The 17,981-nt window shown below is 45.7% G+C and overlaps 1 protein-coding gene across 23 annotated transcripts in view; it reads right to left on the reverse strand.

Annotated features, from left to right (window-relative positions):
- Positions 1 to 382: 382 nt before the first annotated feature.
- LOC129828714 (dystonin-like) overlaps positions 383 to 17,981 on the reverse strand; it is a 200,145-nt gene continuing 182,546 nt past the window's right edge. For 11 of the 23 annotated variants that reach the window (XM_055889856.1, XM_055889864.1, XM_055889855.1 and 8 more), the window contains 15 exons: positions 17,384 to 17,527; positions 15,810 to 15,998; positions 15,377 to 15,506; positions 14,993 to 15,153; positions 14,459 to 14,621; positions 9,113 to 9,267; positions 8,951 to 9,025; positions 8,797 to 8,814; positions 7,550 to 7,654; positions 5,940 to 6,057; positions 5,482 to 5,598; positions 3,277 to 3,470; positions 2,783 to 2,893; positions 1,644 to 1,776; positions 383 to 1,509 (listed from right to left, as the gene is read on the reverse strand). In XM_055889856.1, coding sequence (XP_055745831.1) covers positions 1,256 to 1,509; positions 1,644 to 1,776; positions 2,783 to 2,893; positions 3,277 to 3,470; positions 5,482 to 5,598; positions 5,940 to 6,057; positions 7,550 to 7,654; positions 8,797 to 8,814; positions 8,951 to 9,025; positions 9,113 to 9,267; positions 14,459 to 14,621; positions 14,993 to 15,153; positions 15,377 to 15,506; positions 15,810 to 15,998; positions 17,384 to 17,527 — 2,067 coding nt within the window. In that variant the 3' untranslated portion in view covers positions 383 to 1,255. The remainder of the gene's footprint in view (positions 1,510 to 1,643; positions 1,777 to 2,782; positions 2,894 to 3,276; positions 3,471 to 5,481; positions 5,599 to 5,939; positions 6,058 to 7,549; positions 7,655 to 8,796; positions 8,815 to 8,950; positions 9,026 to 9,112; positions 9,268 to 14,458; positions 14,622 to 14,992; positions 15,154 to 15,376; positions 15,507 to 15,809; positions 15,999 to 17,383; positions 17,528 to 17,981) is intronic. The other 12 variants (XM_055889867.1, XM_055889874.1, XM_055889878.1 and 9 more) reach the window with 9 other exon arrangements.

Consider the following 17,981-nt stretch of genomic DNA (forward strand, 5'->3'; position numbering starts at 1 on the left):
ATTTTGAGTCTCATAGCAAAGGTTCTGAATACCAATGTAAATAAACTATTTATGATTTTTTATCAGAAACTCAGTAATTCACAAAGTTTTTTCTTTCGCTTTGTCATTATGGGGTATTGTGTTTTTTTTTTTAAACTTAATCAATTTTTAGAATAAGGCTGTAACATAACAAAATGTAGAAAAAGGGAAGGGGTCTGAATACTTTCCGAATTAACTGTATATAAGGTAAAGTTGGACCATTTCCATATGATGCTAGATTCATTTTGTCTCTCTTTGTCTCTCCGCTGCATCCTATCGAGTCATTCTACAGAAATAATACATTATACTGTAATAATAATTTATAACATAATATTTAAAGAAACAGACAACTGTGTGAGCAATCTCATTATCCCATGGCAGCTTATTGCAAGCACATTTATTACAAAAAGGTTACAGTAATCCTTTCCACTCCAGCAAAATGAACCATACACTGACATGATGATGCACTAAATAATGTCTACTCAGGGCCCCGGGAGGCCCCTCTTCAAGGTAAAATGGCACACATCGCTGTAAGTTGACCAAGCAAAACAGTATTACCTGCAGGTACTAAGGAAAGTTTAAGTATTTTAAAGCCTGGATATTGAGGGGTTTCTGCGTGAACTTGCCTTCAACGGTCTTCTCTGTCAGAACATCATTATTTGCAGTATTTACTATGTGGTAGGCTACATGTATATTGTATTGCCCTTTAAATGCATATTTTGGCAGTACATCATTGCACTTTAAATAGATAATAGATCATTGGTGTCCCACAGTAGCGTGATGCACCGTCTGTCACACGCATGTCAGCATACAGAAATTACAGTACATTCAGTAACTCTCTCAGAGCACAATGCTGTGCGTTACCATTCATTAGTGTGTAAAAGTGTTAGAACGACCATACAATGTAGTCTTTTCCATGTTTTTTTTCTTTCAGTTTTTTGTTCCTCTTCAGGTTTAGCGTCAATAAAATAAAATGATCATAATAATTTGACATTATTCACAGAAAATAAAATACATTAAGACAAATACACAAGGCCATTGACATTCCATTCTCACTTAATATTAAACCATTTTTTCTCTCAACAGAATATTTAACATCTTCGCAACACTTTAAATAATTAACACATACACCAGTCTCTAGTGTCAGTTCATGTGTCTCCAGTCTCCATACGTCTTGTGGAACCAGGAGGGCCACTTTGGGCCAACGGGGCTCCCGTAGTTGACTCAAGGCCAATGACTATCTCTTGGAGGCCTTGGCCAGTTTGCTGGGGGTCGACCTCCTCTGAGGAGTGGGGATTTTGGAGGGCTTGCCTCCGTGTTGACGTGACGATGAGCGGGGTGTGCCCCGACTGGTGTCACCCACCATCTCCGACGTTTCGGAGCACACCGATGCGATATCGGAGATGTCGAAGTCTGAAGCATCGCTTCCCCTCCGGCTGCTGCCTCGGCTACCTGCTTTACTTCCAGGTCGGCTGCCGGGTCTTCTTGATTCTGGGGAACAAAAGATTCCGGTACGCTTATTGTCTGGTTACAGCAACTGGCAACTTTGATAGCAGAGTCAAAAAGCAAAGATGTTTAGCAGTTAGAAAGCAGTCACTGCTTTTTCAAAATAATTCTCTACTCACCAAAGCCTATTGCCTGCCCCCGTGCTTTCATCACAGCAGCATTGATCAGGGTTCCCTGCTCTTCTCCCGACTGGAACCCTTTTCCTGACAAGTATCCAGGGAGACGCAGTTTGCTTCCCTGTATTGGGATGCTCTGGAAAAGACAGAGCATTTGTTGGCATTTTGAAACTAATAGCTATACAATGGGAAATCATAGAACAAGACAATACTGTATGCTGTAGTTAAATTGATTATCTACTATAGTACGTTGACTCTTATTAACATGGGTAATTATTCTCTAACTAGCATGTTATGCAACGTGGTATTCTGATGAAATCCCCGGGACTTATTTTGTAGAATGAAAAGTTACATGTAATGTTTGATGTTTCAGTAACAACCTAAACCTTTACATCGGATTAACAGATAAACAGTTGAACATGCAACACAGAACAGCAGTGCAGTTCTTAGTTTGAGTTAGTTAGAGAAGGAAATAGACGGTGTTTTTTCCAGTCAACAGAGAGAAGGACTCATGTTCCACCACAATCTTCCAGTCAGTACTTTAAAGCATCCTAACTAAAAACCCAACTGAAATCGTAAATCTAATAGAGAAACGAATAAACAGCTTATGTGCGTTCTCCAATCACAATTTGCTCCCTACACCTTCCCTTGGCCCTAACACTTCAATGCTAGTATATCTGTAAGGTTTAAGCAAATATGGTGGACGTTCCACCACTCTACTATTTATACCTATGCAGAGATCCTTTAGATCTTCAAATATTGTGCAGTTAGGGCCAAGAGGAAGGGGTAGGGCTATTTAAGTAGTTATTATTGGGGCCTTGCTCTTTTACTCAGACACTATATATTTCAGTTGGATGGTACACTATTTTTTTTAAAGGTCAGCTCTAGAACCTAAAAGGGTTATTTGGCTGTCTCCATAGCAGAACCCTTTGAAGAATCCTTTTTGGTTCCAGGTAGAAACGTTTTGGGTTCCACGTAGAACCCTTTCCACAGAGGATTCTACACGGAACCCAAAAGGACTCTCTTATGAGGACAGCCGAAGAACCCTTTTGGAACGCTTTTTTCTAAGAGTGTATAGTAAAAGGTAGTAGTTGTTAGGTTCAGAGCTCTGGAGCGTTTCAGACCCTGTTGATTCACTATACCTCAGAGGATGAACCTTGGCTCTCAAAGGAGTCTGATGATTTTAGAGGACTGGAGGGTTTGCTGTTTGTCAGCCAGGGCTTATCATAATTGCGGGTTATGTGTTGGGGAGTCTGAGGGAATAATGGCAAATCAAACACACAAACACAGGGATTCAGATGGAGAAATGAACTAAAAAGAGCAGAGGTAGACTAAAATAATAGTTATGATATGACAAAACAAACAAATTATCAAACTACAAAAAAAAACGTGAAACAACGAAAATGATTTATTTTAAACATAATGTAGATATGGTTGGAAGCATGTGGGGAGTGGCAGACAAACCGACACACACTGTTTCTCTAGAAATGTTTCAAATACAACAAGCTTCCTAAGATCATCAACCACAAGTCATTATGCAATTTCTCTCTGTTGTCAGTCAAGTTATGAAATGTTTTTGCTGTGGAAGAAGTATGTTGTCAAAAGACGAGGCATCCAGATCGTGGACGTCTCTTACCTTGGGTGTGCTGGTCAAGGCTGTGTTATTATGCTGGGCCGGACAGCTATGGTTAGAGTTTGACCGGTTGGGAGAGGCAGCACGTGACGACGGCCGCGACCTACGACCTCTATACCGGAAACTGGCCATCACCTGAGTGGTGCCTTCTGGGAGAATGAACTTTTCTCGCAGCTCCATGTTTGTCCTTCCTTTGGCTGGGGGGTAAAATATGACAGCATACAGTAAGACATGAGGCATAGTTAGTTGGTGTATGACTGATTGACTAGGTGAACCTAATTCATTTCAGTGGAGTGAGTCAATGGATGATGAGTACCTGCTTTTGGAAAAAGCAGACCAATTGAAATGAATACAGGTTGTTCTCTACACTATTTGTGTTTGGGCTATTGTGCAAATAACAGAGTGTAAATGAAGGACATGCAGTTTCACATCACTTAGCCACACCGGCGAACTCACTTAAAGCATACGGCCCATTATAGTAAGTTTAGTGATTCCTTTAACCAATAGAGAATCATATGAACTTAATCTACAACGGACTGACTCTGCACATACAAATCTATAAAGACAGCCCCCGTCACCCTAACCTCCTGAAACAAAACCAAAGAAAGGTATAATAGCTGACATTTTCCTCCAACTCATCTCTACCAGGGTAGAAGAATCTCTGGTCATCACAAAAAAAGTATGATGGATTCCAGTGGCTTAGAACATCAGCCATAAATAAATGACCCCCCCCCACACACATAGCTCTTAGGTGGAAACAGTCCATTACTGTTACAGTGATTGTCAACACAAACTTGAAAACGGAATTGCAAAAGAAAAGGTGCAGAGCCACTGGTCGCTACATGCTGAGAGAGAGAGAGAAACAGAGAGAGAGAGAGAGAGAGAGAGAGAGAGAGAGAGAGAGAGAGAGAGAGAGAGAGAGAGAGAGAGAGAGAGAGAGAGAGAGAGAGAGAGAGAGAGAGAGAGAGAGAAACAGAGAGAGAGAGAACCAGAGAGAGAGAGAACCAGAGAGAGAGAGAACCAGAGAGAGAGAGAACCAGAGAGCGAGAGAACCAGAGAAAGAGCGAGAGAACCAGAGAAAGAGCGAGAGAACCAGAGAGAGAAAGAGTGAGAGGGGGGCGAGCGAACCAGAGCGAGAGAACCAGAGAGAAAGAGAGAATCAGAGAGAGAAAGAGCGAGAGAACCAGAGAGCGAGAGAAAGAGAACCAGAGAGAGAAAGAGAATCAGAGAGAGAAAGAGCGAGAGAACCAGAGAGCGAGAGAAAGAGAACCAGAGAGAGAAAGAGTGAGAGAGTGGGGGGTGAGAGAACCAGAGAGAGAACCAGAGAGAAAGAGAGAGAACCAGAGAGAAAGAGAGAGAACCAGAGAGAGAGAGAGAGAACCAGAGAGAAAGAGAGAACCAGAGAGAGAGAGAACCAGAGAGAAAGAGCGAGAGAACCAGAGAGAGAGAACCAGAGAGAAAGAGAGATTCAGAGAGAGAAAGAGTGAGAGGGGGGGCGAGCGAACCAGAGCGAGAGAACCAGAGAGAAAGAGAGAATCAGAGAGAGAAAGAGAGAGAAAGAGCGAGAGAACCAGAGAGCGAGAGAAAGAGAGAGAGAGATACCAGAGAGAGAAAGAGTGAGAGAGTGGGGGGGTGAGAGAACCAGAGAGAGAACCAGAGAGAAAGAGAGAGAACCAGAGAGAAAGAGAGAGAACCAGAGAGAGAGAGAGAGAACCAGAGAGAAAGAGAGAACCAGAGAGAAAGAGAGAATCAGAGAGAGAAAGAGAGAGAGAGAGAGAGAACCAGAGAGAAAGAGAGAATCAGAGAGAGAAAGAGAGAGAGAGAGAGAACCAGAGAGAAAGAGAGAATCAGAGAGAGAAAGAGAGAGAGAGAACCAGAGGGAAAGAGAGAATCAGAGAGAGAAAGAGAGAGAGAGAGAACCAGAGAGAAAGAGAGAATCAGAGAGCGAAAGAGAGAACCAGAGAGAAAGAGAGAATCAGAGAGCGAAAGAGAGAGAGAGACGCTGTTGGCCTGGAGGTCAGTAAGTAAGAAGCACTTCAGAAGCAGATGATGCGATAACGACAGCATGCATGAAGACCCACAGACTGCTGGATGACAGGCGAGTGGAGTCACTTTATGGGAACGCCATTCACGAGGAGCACTACAACACACCCATAATGTACACACACCCACACTAACACCCGAACACACAGTGATGCAGAAACATACCACTGGGGGGTTCATGGAGCAAGGTGAGAAAGTGTGAGATTTGTTGCCAACCTATAGGAGACTGAGTAATTGAAGAGTTTGATTCCGAGCGCAACATTTTACTCCCGTGGTGATGAACTGGAAAGGAAGGAGTAGGAGCAGTAGGAAGGAATTTTTAGCAGGAACATAGAAATACATAGAAATAGAGAAACCTGACAGGCAGAGGACAACATAGAACTAGAGAAACCTGACAGGCAGAAGACAATATAGAACTAGAGAAACCTGACAGGCAGAGGACAACAAGCATTTATAACATCATATCAAAATAAATACTAAATCACCAGTAGCACTGTTATCTAAAAGTAGACGATTAAAACAGAAGTGACACACGAGAGATACCGAATCCAGTAATCTGCCTTCATTACAATGAATTGCATTTTATAAAATGTTCCCCTCCAGTGTTCTGCCTGGTATCTTACCTCGACACGGATCGTTTTTTACCAGGAACTCATCCAGAGCCATCCAACCTCCACCCACGCGCACCATCACAGTACTCCGTAGGATCCGTACCAGACGCAGCTGCTGGGAGTCTCCAAACTGCAGAGGGAGCAGGGAGGACAGAGAGGAAGGTGAGGCCGGGAATCACTGAGCACTACTCTGCATCAACAACACTGGACAAGACTTGAAGCTGTGCAACACCAGAAACCAGCAGATGCTATAATGTGTTAGGAGGAAGATTCTCCTTCTAGGAGTTTGTGCCCGATCGCCTGATTACATTGCATGTTCTGACTGTAGAGTACATATAGAGTTCATATAAATATGAAATATGATTTCACTAAAAATGGATTTCACTTCATCACTAGATGAGAGGTGACATCATCTGTCTTGTGTTTTCTGTCTGGTTTCTATTTTGTTGTTGTTCAGCTGAGCCCATTGATTAAGACACAAAGCAATAACATCAAGGTTTCATTCTCAAAGACACAAATGAAAGGGTCAATCCAACTGGTTTTACCTTCTCGATTGTATTAGTGCATTGATCATTGTCTACAAGGTAGGATTGGTTTGTGACTTGTGAAATTGTGATACATAGATTTGTAATTGAGGTGAAATGGGTAACACTTTACTTCATACCCCCTGTCAACAGGCTTATCGTAGCCTACATACATCTGTCATAATCATGATATAACAACTGTCATCTTGACATGACTGGTTAGGGCATCTGTTGTTAATATCAATGTTATGACAATGTTATGTATCCCTTATGATTAAGTTTGAAGTAAAAGTAATAATTAGTAAGTGAATAATTTGTTACAAAGGGTTGCAATATTTGTATTCATCTCTAATATTGGAATGTTTTCTAATTATTTTGTCTCATTTTCACCTGGGAATTCCTGTAACAGACTTTATCATATAAAGACCATTAGGCAGAAGAGAGGCTCTTCCACCACTAGGTGGCACTATAGCGTGGTGGTTAATCCTTACCTTTTTTTGGGACACATTTTTTTTCCTGAATACTATGGGATATTTGCATGTATCTTGCAAAGCTTTCAAACAAGCCTGACATGGAGGGTGAACAAACAGCCAAGCGTCATGAGGTGAGGTCACCCAGTTGGATATGGCCATGGGGTTAGCAGATTTGATAGCACAACAATCACGGCCTCATGCTTTCCATCAAACATTATCACGTCATAGCAAATAAAAGAAACGAACAAAACAGACAAAATCTCCTGCAAAACCAACAACGTGACAGCTGTACTTTCTATCAGTACAGTACAAACCACCATAGTCATAGAGGATGCATTGACATTGATGCAGGAACCAATGCAGCTAAGCTTCAATGAGACACTGAGGGACAACATGGGGGATGGCATGTAATAGTCTCTCTCTAGTCAACCATGGTGTAACAATCAGACATGACCACACACTGATGAGCCTGCAGTTAGGTGCCTATTGTAACACTCTCACTTGAATTCATCAAACTGTGATTCCCAGAATGATTGAATGCCACTGGTGAATTGTGTGATCGAGTACAGTAAAGGTGATGATTTGAATGATCTGAAGAATAGTCACGAGAAGAATGGCCATTTACCAGAATACAGCTTTCCAAAACCGCAACGTGTAGGTGGGGTGTTAGATTTGGACTGTCCCTGCTTGTTATAATCTCATCGTCATGTAAGCAGTGAACCAGACCAAACTGTCAAAAGAATTGTTTCAGTTGATTTTGAGTAATAAATTAATACAAACTAGTGCAGAAGACACACAAAATATATATAATATATGTACAGTGTATATGTTTCCCCCTACATAGTAATTCTCCTCAGCAACACCCCCATCATCGTTTTACATCCATCTTCAGAAAGCTTATGGTCCATGAATTTTATATGAGTTATGTAGTATTGCAACATGCATTTCTTTGCACATTGGAACTGAATAAAGAAAAAGAAGCAGGGTAATACCCTAACAATGGAAAGGCGTTTGGCCAGCTTTGAATGCTGTCACACAAAGACATGTCAGCCATTATTTAGACAAATCATTCCCAGGAAATAAAAGAGAAGCAACAGACAAGCAGACATTAAAATAATTAGAAATCCCAAACTGGCCAAGGCTTCAATTAATGCACATAGAGATAAGAAGATTTGTGTGGAATAGTGTTGGGCTAGAAAACCTATTCTTTCTTATTTGAAATGCAAAAGCATCAAGGAATAAGAGGGAATAATTGAATCAGCATTTTACTTCAAAGCATTATAACACTTGACTGCTTTAAATGCTGTTTTTTGCTTTAGTAATGATCATAAGGTCGATCTTATTTTCTATCTATCTAAATAAGAATGTTACTGCCACTAGGTTTACCTGCACAATCAACCAGCGCATGTTACATTTACAAAGGTGCGTTTATGACACTGTGGCCATTTAATTCTTGGCATGACCCAAAGGGGAATTATTTCATTCAACAGTTCTTCCTAGCAGGCTACTACTATGTCAATGGTCCTCCGCTGCACCACTCATAGGCACCAGCTGCTTCCCCACGCCAGCCAGCCAGACCCAATCCTATATCCCAACTACTTATGCCAGTGGAACTACGCACACAGTTATTGTTATTATCATAGACTAAATAACAACTCATCAAAAGTTGACCTTTTCAGGATCGAGTGACTGCAAAGGTCTGAAAGCATTATTGCTTTCTGCTGTAGCTACTTCTGAGTTCCATTCTGATGACATTATGGAAGACTCTTGGCAAAATGGTAATGTTAATTGGAAAAGAAACATGGCCAACAAAAAGGAAAGTAGGGCTTGATTAGGGCACAGCACCACATAATAGACAACAAAAATATGTACCTGATTTCCAAGGTAGAACTGGGCATGGGAGGAACAATGAAAAGATTCACATTAGTTTCTCAGAGAGCAAACGTTTCACTATAAACCATACAAATTGGATAGGACATTATGTAACAGTGAAGGTCATGTTTTGGTGATAGAAAAATCCTCTTACCCTGTATTTGTTGGCACCAATTTGCTCAACTTGGAATCGTTTAGGACACTTGCATTTTGCCACTTGGCGTGTAACCTATAAAGAATGACATTATTTAGACATGTTTTACAATGAAGACAGGTAATACTGTACATATTGTCTGAGTTACAACACATGTAGTACCTCATCTTCAATTTTGTCTGCATCTGTGAGGGGTTTGTATGCCTCTTTGTTGGGGTGAAGGGCAGCCACAAACTCATAGTAGTCAATATAGCCGTCACCATCCCGGTCAAATATGTCTGCCACCGCACTCATCTCCAGCCGACTGGTGGGGAATTCTGGGACGTAAAATAAAAAACAGCCGTAAGAATTCTCTGATTTCTTGGACAGTTGACACTAATGATCTGGGCCCAGATTCACAAAACACTTCTTTCGCAAAAACTTAAGAAGGTTCATAAGTGCAATTCCTCAACAATATCTTAAGATTTAATGATTTTCTTATGAACTTCTCAAATATCTTCTTACAGGACGCCTGTATCTTTGTAATGACTGGGTGTATTGATACACCATCCAAAGGGCAATTAATAAATTCACCATAGTAATTCTCCTCAGCAACACCCCCATCATCGTTTTACATCCATCTTCAGAAAGCTTATGGTCCATGAATTTTATATGAGTTATGTAGTATTGCAACATGCATTTCTTTGCACATTAGAACTGAATAAAAAAAAAGAAGGAGGGTAATACCCTAACAATGGAAAGGCGTTTGGCCAGCTTTGAATGCTGTCACACAAAGACATGTCAGCCATTATTTAGACAAATCATTCCCAGGAAATAAAAGAGAAGCAACAGACAAGCAGACATAAAAAAAAATTGAAATCCCAAACTGGCCAAGGCTTCAATTAATGCACATAAAGAGAAGAAGATTTGTGTGGAATAGTGTTGGGCTAGAAAACCTATTCTTTCTTATTTGAAATGCAAAAGCATCAAGGAATAAGAGGGAATAATTGAATCAGCATTTTACTTCAAAGCATTATAACACTTGACTGCTTTAAATGCTGTTTTTTTGCTTTAGTAGTGATCATAAGGTCGATCTTATTTTCTATCTATCTAAATAAGAATGTTACTGCCACTAGGTTTGCTGCCATGCTGCCACTGCCATGCTCAAAGAGATAGATCTTTTCTTTTTTACCCATCTACCAATAGGTAATTCTTTGCGAGGCATTGGAAAACCTCCCTGGTCTTTGTGGTTGAATCTGTGTTTGAAATTCACTGCTCAACTGAGGGATGTTACAGATAATTGTGTGTGTGGAGTACGGAGATGAGGTAGTCATTCAAAAATCATGTTAAACACTATTATTGCACACAGAATGATTCCATTCAACTTATGTGATTTGTTAAGCAGATTTTTACTCCTGAACTTATTTAGGCTTTCCATAATAAAGGGGTTGAATACTTATCGACTCAAGACATTTCAGCTTAAAATGTTTAATTTATTTGAAAAAATGTCTAAAAACATAATTCCACTGTGACATTATGGGGTATTGTGTGTAGGCCCGCAACACAAAATCTAAATTGTATAAATGTTTAATTCAGGCTGTAACTGAAACTAGAAAAAGTCAAAGGTTGTGAATACTTTCTGAAGGCACTGTAGTTACATCTATGGTTAATGTGTAAACAGGCCAGCCCAGTACGACTCAGCCCAGCCCAGTACGTCTCAGCCCAGCCCAGTACGACTCAGCCCAGCCCAGTACGTCTCAGCCCAGCCCAGTACGGCTCAGCCCAGCCCAGTACGGCTCAGCCCAGGCCAGTACGGCTCAGCCCAGGCCAGTACGGCTCAGCCCAGCCCAGTACGGCTCAGCCCAGCCCAGTAGGGCTCAGCCCAGCCCAGTAGGGCTCAGCCCAGCCCAGTACGGCTCAGCCCAGCCCAGTACGGCTCAGCCCAGCCCAGTAGGGCTCAGCCCAGCCCAGTACGTCTCAGCCCAGCCCAGTACGTCTCAGCCCAGCCCAGTACGTCTCAGCCCAGCCCAGTAGGGCTCAGCCCAGCCCAGTACGGCTCAGCCCAGCCCAGTACGTCTCAGCCCAGCCCAGTAGGGCTCAGCCCAGCCCAGTACGTCTCAGCCCAGCCCAGTACGTCTCAGCCCAGCCCAGTACGTCTCAGCCCAGCCCAGTAGGGCTCAGCCCAGCCCAGTACGGCTCAGCCCAGCCCAGTACGTCTCAGCCCAGCCCAGTACGTCTCAGCCCAGCCCAGTAGGGCTCAGCCCAGCCCAGTACGTCTCAGCCCAGCCCAGTACGGCTCAGCCCAGCCCAGTAGGGCCCAGCCCAGTACGGCTCAGCCCAGCCCAGTAGGGCTCAGCCCAGCCCAGTAGGGCTCAGCCCAGCCCAGTAGGGCTCAGCCCAGCCCAGTAGGGCTCAGCCCATCCCAGTACGGCTCAGCCCAGCCCAGTACGTCTCAGCCCAGCCCAGTACGTCTCAGCCCAGCCCAGTACGTCTCAGCCCAGCCCAGTACGGCTCAGCCCAGCCCAGTAGGGCTCAGCCCAGCCCAGTAGGGCTCAGTCCAGGCCAGTAGGGCTCAGCCCAGCCCAGTACGTCTCAGCCCAGCCCAGTACGTCTCAGCCCAGCCCAGTACGTCTCAGCCCAGCCCAGTAGGGCTCAGCCCAGCCCAGTAGGGCTCAGCCCAGCCCAGTACGGCTCAGCCCAGCCCAGTACGTCTCAGCCCAGCCCAGTACGGCTCAGCCCAGCCCAGTAGGGCCCAGCCCAGTAGGGCTCAGCCCAGCCCAGTAGGGCTCAGCCCAGCCCAGTACGGCTCAGCCCAGCCCAGTACGTCTCAGCCCAGCCCAGTTTGTCTCAGCCCAGCCCAGAAGGGCTCAGCCCAGCCCAGTACGGCTCAGCCCAGCCCAGTACGGCTCAGCCCAGCCCAGTACGGCTCAGCCCAGCCCAGTAGGGCTCAGCCCAGCCCAGTACGGCTCAGCCCAGCCCAGTACGGCTCAGCCCAGCCCAGTAGCCCAGTACGTCTCAGCCCAGCCCAGTACGGCTCAGCCCAGCCCAGTACGGCTCAGCCCAGCCCAGTACGTCTCAGCCCAGCCCAGTACGGCTCAGCCCAGCCCAGTACGGCTCAGCCCAGCCCAGTAGGGCTCAGCCCAGCCCAGTAGGGCTCAGCCCAGCCCAGTACGTCTCAGCCCAGCCCAGTACGTCTCAGCCCAGCCCAGTACGGCTCAGCCCAACCCAGTACGTCTCAGCCCAGCCCAGTACGGCTCAGCCCAGCCCAGTAGGGCTCAGCCCAGCCCAGTAGGGCTCAGCCCAGCCCAGTAGGTCTCAGCCCAGCCCAGTACGTCTCAGCCCAGCCCAGTAGGGCTCAGCCCAGCCCAGTACGTCTCAGCCCAGCCCAGTACGGCTCAGCCCAGCCCAGTACGTCTCAGCCCAGCCCAGTAGGGCTCAGCCCAGCAGGGCTCAGCCCAGCCCAGTACGGCTCAGCCCAGCCCAGTACGTCTCAGCCCAGCCCAGTACGTCTCAGCCCAGCCCAGTACGTCTCAGCCCAGCCCAGTAGGGCTCAGCCCAGCCCAGTACGTCTCAGCCCAGCCCAGTACGGCTCAGCCCAGCCCAGAAGGGCCCAGCCCAGTACGGCTCAGCCCAGCCCAGTAGGGCTCAGCCCAGCCCAGTACGGCTCAGCCCAGCCCAGTACGGCTCAGCCCAGCCCAGTACGTCTCAGCCCAGCCCAGTACGTCTCAGCCCAGCCCAGTACGGCTCAGCCCAGCCCAGTACGGCTCAGCCCAGCCCAGTACGTCTCAGCCCAGCCCAGTACGGCTCAGCCCAGCCCAGTACGGCTCAGCCCAGCCCAGTAGGGCTCAGCCCAGCCCAGTAGGGCTCAGCCCAGCCCAGTAGGGCTCAGCCCAGCCCAGTACGTCTCAGTCCAGCCCAGTAGGGCTCAGCCCAGCCCAGTACGTCTCAGTCCAGCCCAGTAGGGCTCAGCCCAGCCCAGTACGTCTCAGCCCAGCCCAGTACGTCTCAGCCCAGCCCAGTACGTCTCAGCCCAGCCCAGTAGGGCTCAGCCCAGCCCAGTAGGGCTCAGCCCAGCCCAGTACGGCTCAGCCCAGCCCAGTAAGGCTCAGCCCAGCCCAGTACGGCTCAGCCCAGCCCAGTACGTCTCAGCCCAGCCCAGTACGTCTCAGCCCAGCCCAGTACGGCTCAGCCCAGCCCAGTAGGGCCCAGCCCAGTACGGCTCAGCCCAGCCCAGTAGGGCTCAGCCCAGCCCAGTACGGCTCAGCCCAGCCCAGTACGCTCAGCCCAGCCCAGTAGGGCACAGCCCAGCCCAGTAGGGCTCAGCCCAGCCCAGTACGGCTCAGCCCAGCCCAGTAGGGCTCAGCCCAGCCCAGTACGGCTCAGCCCAGCCCAGTACGGCTCAGCCCAGCCCAGTAGGGCTCAGCCCAGCCCAGTACGGCTCAGCCCAGCCCAGTACGTCTCAGCCCAGCCCAGTAGGGCTCAGCCCAGCCCAGTACGGCTCAGCCCAGCCCAGTAGGGCTCAGCCCAGCCCAGTACGGCTCAGCCCAGCCCAGTACGTCTCAGCCCAGCCCAGTACGTCTCAGCCCAGCCCAGTACGTCTCAGCCCAGCCCAGTAGGGCTCAGCCCAGCCCAGTACGGCTCAGCCCAGCCCAGTACGTCTCAGCCCAGCCCAGTACTGCTCAGCCCAGCCCAGTACGTCTCAGCCCAGCCCAGTACGTCTCAGCCCAACCCAGTACTGCTCAGCCCAGCCCAGTACTGCTCAGCCCAGCCCAGTACTGCTCAGCCCAGCCCAGTAGGGCTCAGCCCAGCCCAGTACGTCTCAGCCCAGCCCAGTACTGCTCAGCCCAGCCCAGTACTGCTCAGCCCAGCCCAGTACTGCTCAGCCCAGCCCAGTAGGGCTCAGCCCAGCCCAGTACGGCTCAGCCCAGCCCAGTACGGCTCAGCTTGGCATGGCTCTGTCATGTGAAGCGTATATAGATATAGGATCTTAATTTAACCCCCGTTGTTGCAGGAAACCTCCTGCACAGCGGGAAATGCAAACACAGTGTAATCAAGGTTTAAAAAGGCTTTTAGGTAATGACATCATAATGTATTTGAAATGTGTGTCTATCTTTATTTGATTTTCATGTTTCCCCCACTGCTCCCTCTGCTGGGATCTCTTGATTGGGCCAATTTTGACTGGGAATTTATAATTATGCCCACCTGTGAGGTCTTTATGTTGTGACATTGATTGCCATTGCCTTGCTCGCTGAAGAAGGACTCATACCCCAAATGTTTGTGCGGCAAAAAAAATATGTAAATCTACGTTTATTTACCGGAGTGCTGTCCTATTTCTGTTCTTTGCATTAATTATAATCAACACAATAATTCAAATTTCCTGATGCAGCAGGATTATTTTCCTGCTGTGAGAAACTGGTCAAATTAAGATCCTACACCTGTAAGTCAATAGAACTGAGACTCTATACACTACTGATCCTACTATCCTGGTAATGTGAAGAGGTTATAGGTCTTAACAGAACTATGACTTACTGGAGGAGAGGATACCCTCTATGAATTCCTGTCTGGTGACCTTTCCATCCTGATCCTTGTCAATGCGTCTGAAAAAGTCCATGACACGCGACTTCTTATGGTTCATCCATCGCATGTAGCGCTTCCGCCACACATCAAAGTCAAAGTTGGCAAATTCCTTCAGCTGAAAGAAAATCAAGCACTATACATTATACACCATGATATACATTGTATTGAGCATAGTGATGGTACGGACATTAACAAGCTAGCTAGCTTATTGGCGTAATACTTTGGTGATGGCCTGCCATATTATTTCCAACATCTCTAAAATGTCATTCCTGAATGTCTCCATGAAGCAAATAAAGTAATTAACATGAATGTGTTTGAGTTTATTTATTCTTGCTCACAGATAAAACTGAAGAAATGCAGAATTTACATGACTAATAATTGCAAAACACTCTTTTAAAATACATAACACTTTATACGTGACATGAATAGAATATTGAAACATTATAGGACATTTTTCATAAGCTAACAGAGGTTTAAATGATCTACCTCCTCAAGTCTGTCCATGGCATCATTGAGTTTCCTCCTCCTGTCCAGGGCCAGTAGCCACACCTGCTGCCACTTGCTGACCAATAGGTTAACCCTGGGGTTCTTGGTCTCTATGAGAGGCTGTGAAGATGGGTACATGGCTTGTGTGGGAGAACGCTTTCCTGTAGGTGAAAAACAACCTGTTTAGTGATACCGCTATTCCATTGTATAACTTTGGTTCCATACCAAAAATGACATAGGAATGATATAATTTTGGGGACATAACACACAGAGAGCATAGGAGGTAATGTATGAGGATGATGTGTCATGGTGAAAACAGTGCCTCAGAGCTGAGCCATATCGCTGAGTTCAGGGCCTTTAAGGGGTCCTGGTAGGGTTACATACCTCTTCCTTTCTCCAGGACAGGGATATGGGACTGGCTGGCAGGCTCGCTCCCGACCACAGCCTTTCTCTTGTGTGTCTTGGTGATCTTGTCAACATCTGGTTGCTTCCTGGTCATTTCCTCCATGAATGTCTGCATTGCCACCCAGATAAAACATATTTTTCAGTGTGTACTGTATACTGTATTCACTTCAAAGGTAATGTTCTGCATGCAGAGTACACATACAGTGACTCATGTTATTAGACAGATTGAGCTACTCTACCTACAATAGCATCTTCTATTAACATTTCTAGTATTACTAGCCAAGTGGTGAACAGCATTGATATTGCATGCAGTGGAGAATGTTTGGTCAACCAAGCACCAAGTAATACACCAAACCCTTAACATCCTTTAATAAAAAAGGATGACACTGTCAAGCTCCTGGTCATACGCTACCTGGTGTTCAGCGATGAGGGCTTTGACCTCGTCTATCTCTTGAGGCAGGACCTCCTTGTCCTTGTCATTGAGTGTGGTCTCAGCCCACTGCAGCCAGCCCAAAAGACCCTCCAGCAGCTCCTTAGTGGCCAGCAGATCACTGAGGGCCATGGCCAGGCGCTGCTGGTGCTGCCGCGCCCACGCCTGGACCTAACATGGCGAAACATGAATAATACATTTAATAGGCCCACATCTGGTCATTTAGCAGATGCTTTTATCCAAAGCGATTTACAGTTGAAAGTGATACATGTTCAGTAATATGTGGTCCATGCTGATTCAAGACCACAACTCCGGTGTTGCCAGCACCATACTCAAACCCACTGAGACATTGGAACAACCTAGTAATAAGTAGAACCATGTAGGGTTCTTTTTGTTTTTCCCCATAGGGGAACCCTTTTTGGTGCTAGGTAGAACCCTTTGCAGAGGGTTCTACCTAGCACCCTCTATGTAGGGTTCTTAACAGAACCCCCTGTAAATGGTTCTACATAGAACTCTCTATGAAGGGTACTACCTAGAGCCCTCTATGAAGGGTTCTATCAAGAACCCTGTAATCTTCTAAAGGTTCTTCCTATAACCCTCTATGAAGGATTCTACCGATTCTACCTGGCTTGCAAAGTGATGCAAAATTCCTATTCCTATGGTATAACTACTAACAGATTGGATTAGTTGATATATGTATGTAGCACAAGATTAATCAACCAATCAATGTATATGCAAAAACACAGACATTGAAACAAACAATTCTGAAAATAATCATGCAATAGAGCATGCTGGGAAATACGATAATGATGGGCGTGGTTTTTAGTGTTTTACTCCAAACAGAGTGAAAATGAAAAATCAACACTAGGAAATACCAGATAGGGAAGGGAAAGGGGATATCTAGTCAGTTGTGAAACTGAATGCATTCAACCGAGATGTGTCTTCCGCATTTAACCCAGCCCGATACAGTACATACATAAATATACCCATATACAGTTTAAAACACTCACACGTATCTTTTTAAATTTATCAGATTACTCAAACTCCTGATGTTAAAGTTTAAACACTGAGGTAACCATTAATGCTCAGGCACAATTTAAAAGAGAAAAATATACAATAAAAAAGCTTATTCAGACTCAGAAGGGTACTATGTAGAACCCTTCCTACCTTCCAAAGAATCCTTCTTGCATTCCAAACAATCATCTAAGAACAATTTCTTTGAAAAACGGTTCTTCTGGTGAAAACGGTTCTTGGTAGAACCCTATCCCTCCGCAAAGGACCCTTTTGGAACCCTTTTTTCTAAGAGTGTATTATTTGGACTCCCCAACAAGATTTACATTCATGGCTACATTCCACTTTGTCTATGGTTAGTTACAGCCAAGTGACAAAGTAATGTATCGGTATGATTGAGAAACGTGATGAAACTTTCTGCCAAGCATTGAGGTTATGCAAGCGATATGTAAGGAGTTGGCAGACTGCTTTGCCGTGATATAGACCTATGATCTCTCACCCTCCAGTATGACGCACAGCAGACAGGCATGTAAGTGTTCACTGACCTCCTCGAAGCGGGCTTTAATGATGGTGTTCCAGTGTTTGATGGTGGTGATAGAGTCTGGGTGGCAGATGGTCAAGATAGCCTCCCCCATACTGGTGGCTTTGTTCAGGCCCACTCTCTTCTCCTCCTGTTTCTTCATGAACTCCTGAAAGAGAACCGTTGGTTTCCATTAGCAATCGGCAATGTTTGCGGCAAAACGTAGCAGCCAACAAGTAATTTCTCTGTTCCTCTGTCAATACCTGATCAAGTGGAGATGAAGAAAGTCAAGCTATGTGAAGTCAGGGGAGACTATTTTAGATCCAGTGAGATCATGCTTGAGAAAAACTCAATATTGTGAAGTAGTTGGCACGGAATAGCAAACCACGATCTAAAATCCATGTATGGCATTTCTACTTTTACTGCCGAGCTTGACAGACGTGTGGAGACAGTCAAATTGAAGTGTGTTTTAAACATCAACAATACATTATGAGGAAGCCTCATCAGAAAAGAATGATGAAACATACCCACAGTCTCTGCAAATAGCAGCCTTAACTGCCATATGGTTGAGCTAGGTACTAGTTTGCTTACAATTAAAATTGTTCCATGCAAGCCCCACCCCT

This window comes from Salvelinus fontinalis, chromosome 30 (genome assembly GCF_029448725.1).
Source record: "Salvelinus fontinalis isolate EN_2023a chromosome 30, ASM2944872v1, whole genome shotgun sequence".
In the NCBI taxonomy this organism is placed as follows: Eukaryota; Metazoa; Chordata; class Actinopteri; order Salmoniformes; family Salmonidae; genus Salvelinus; species Salvelinus fontinalis.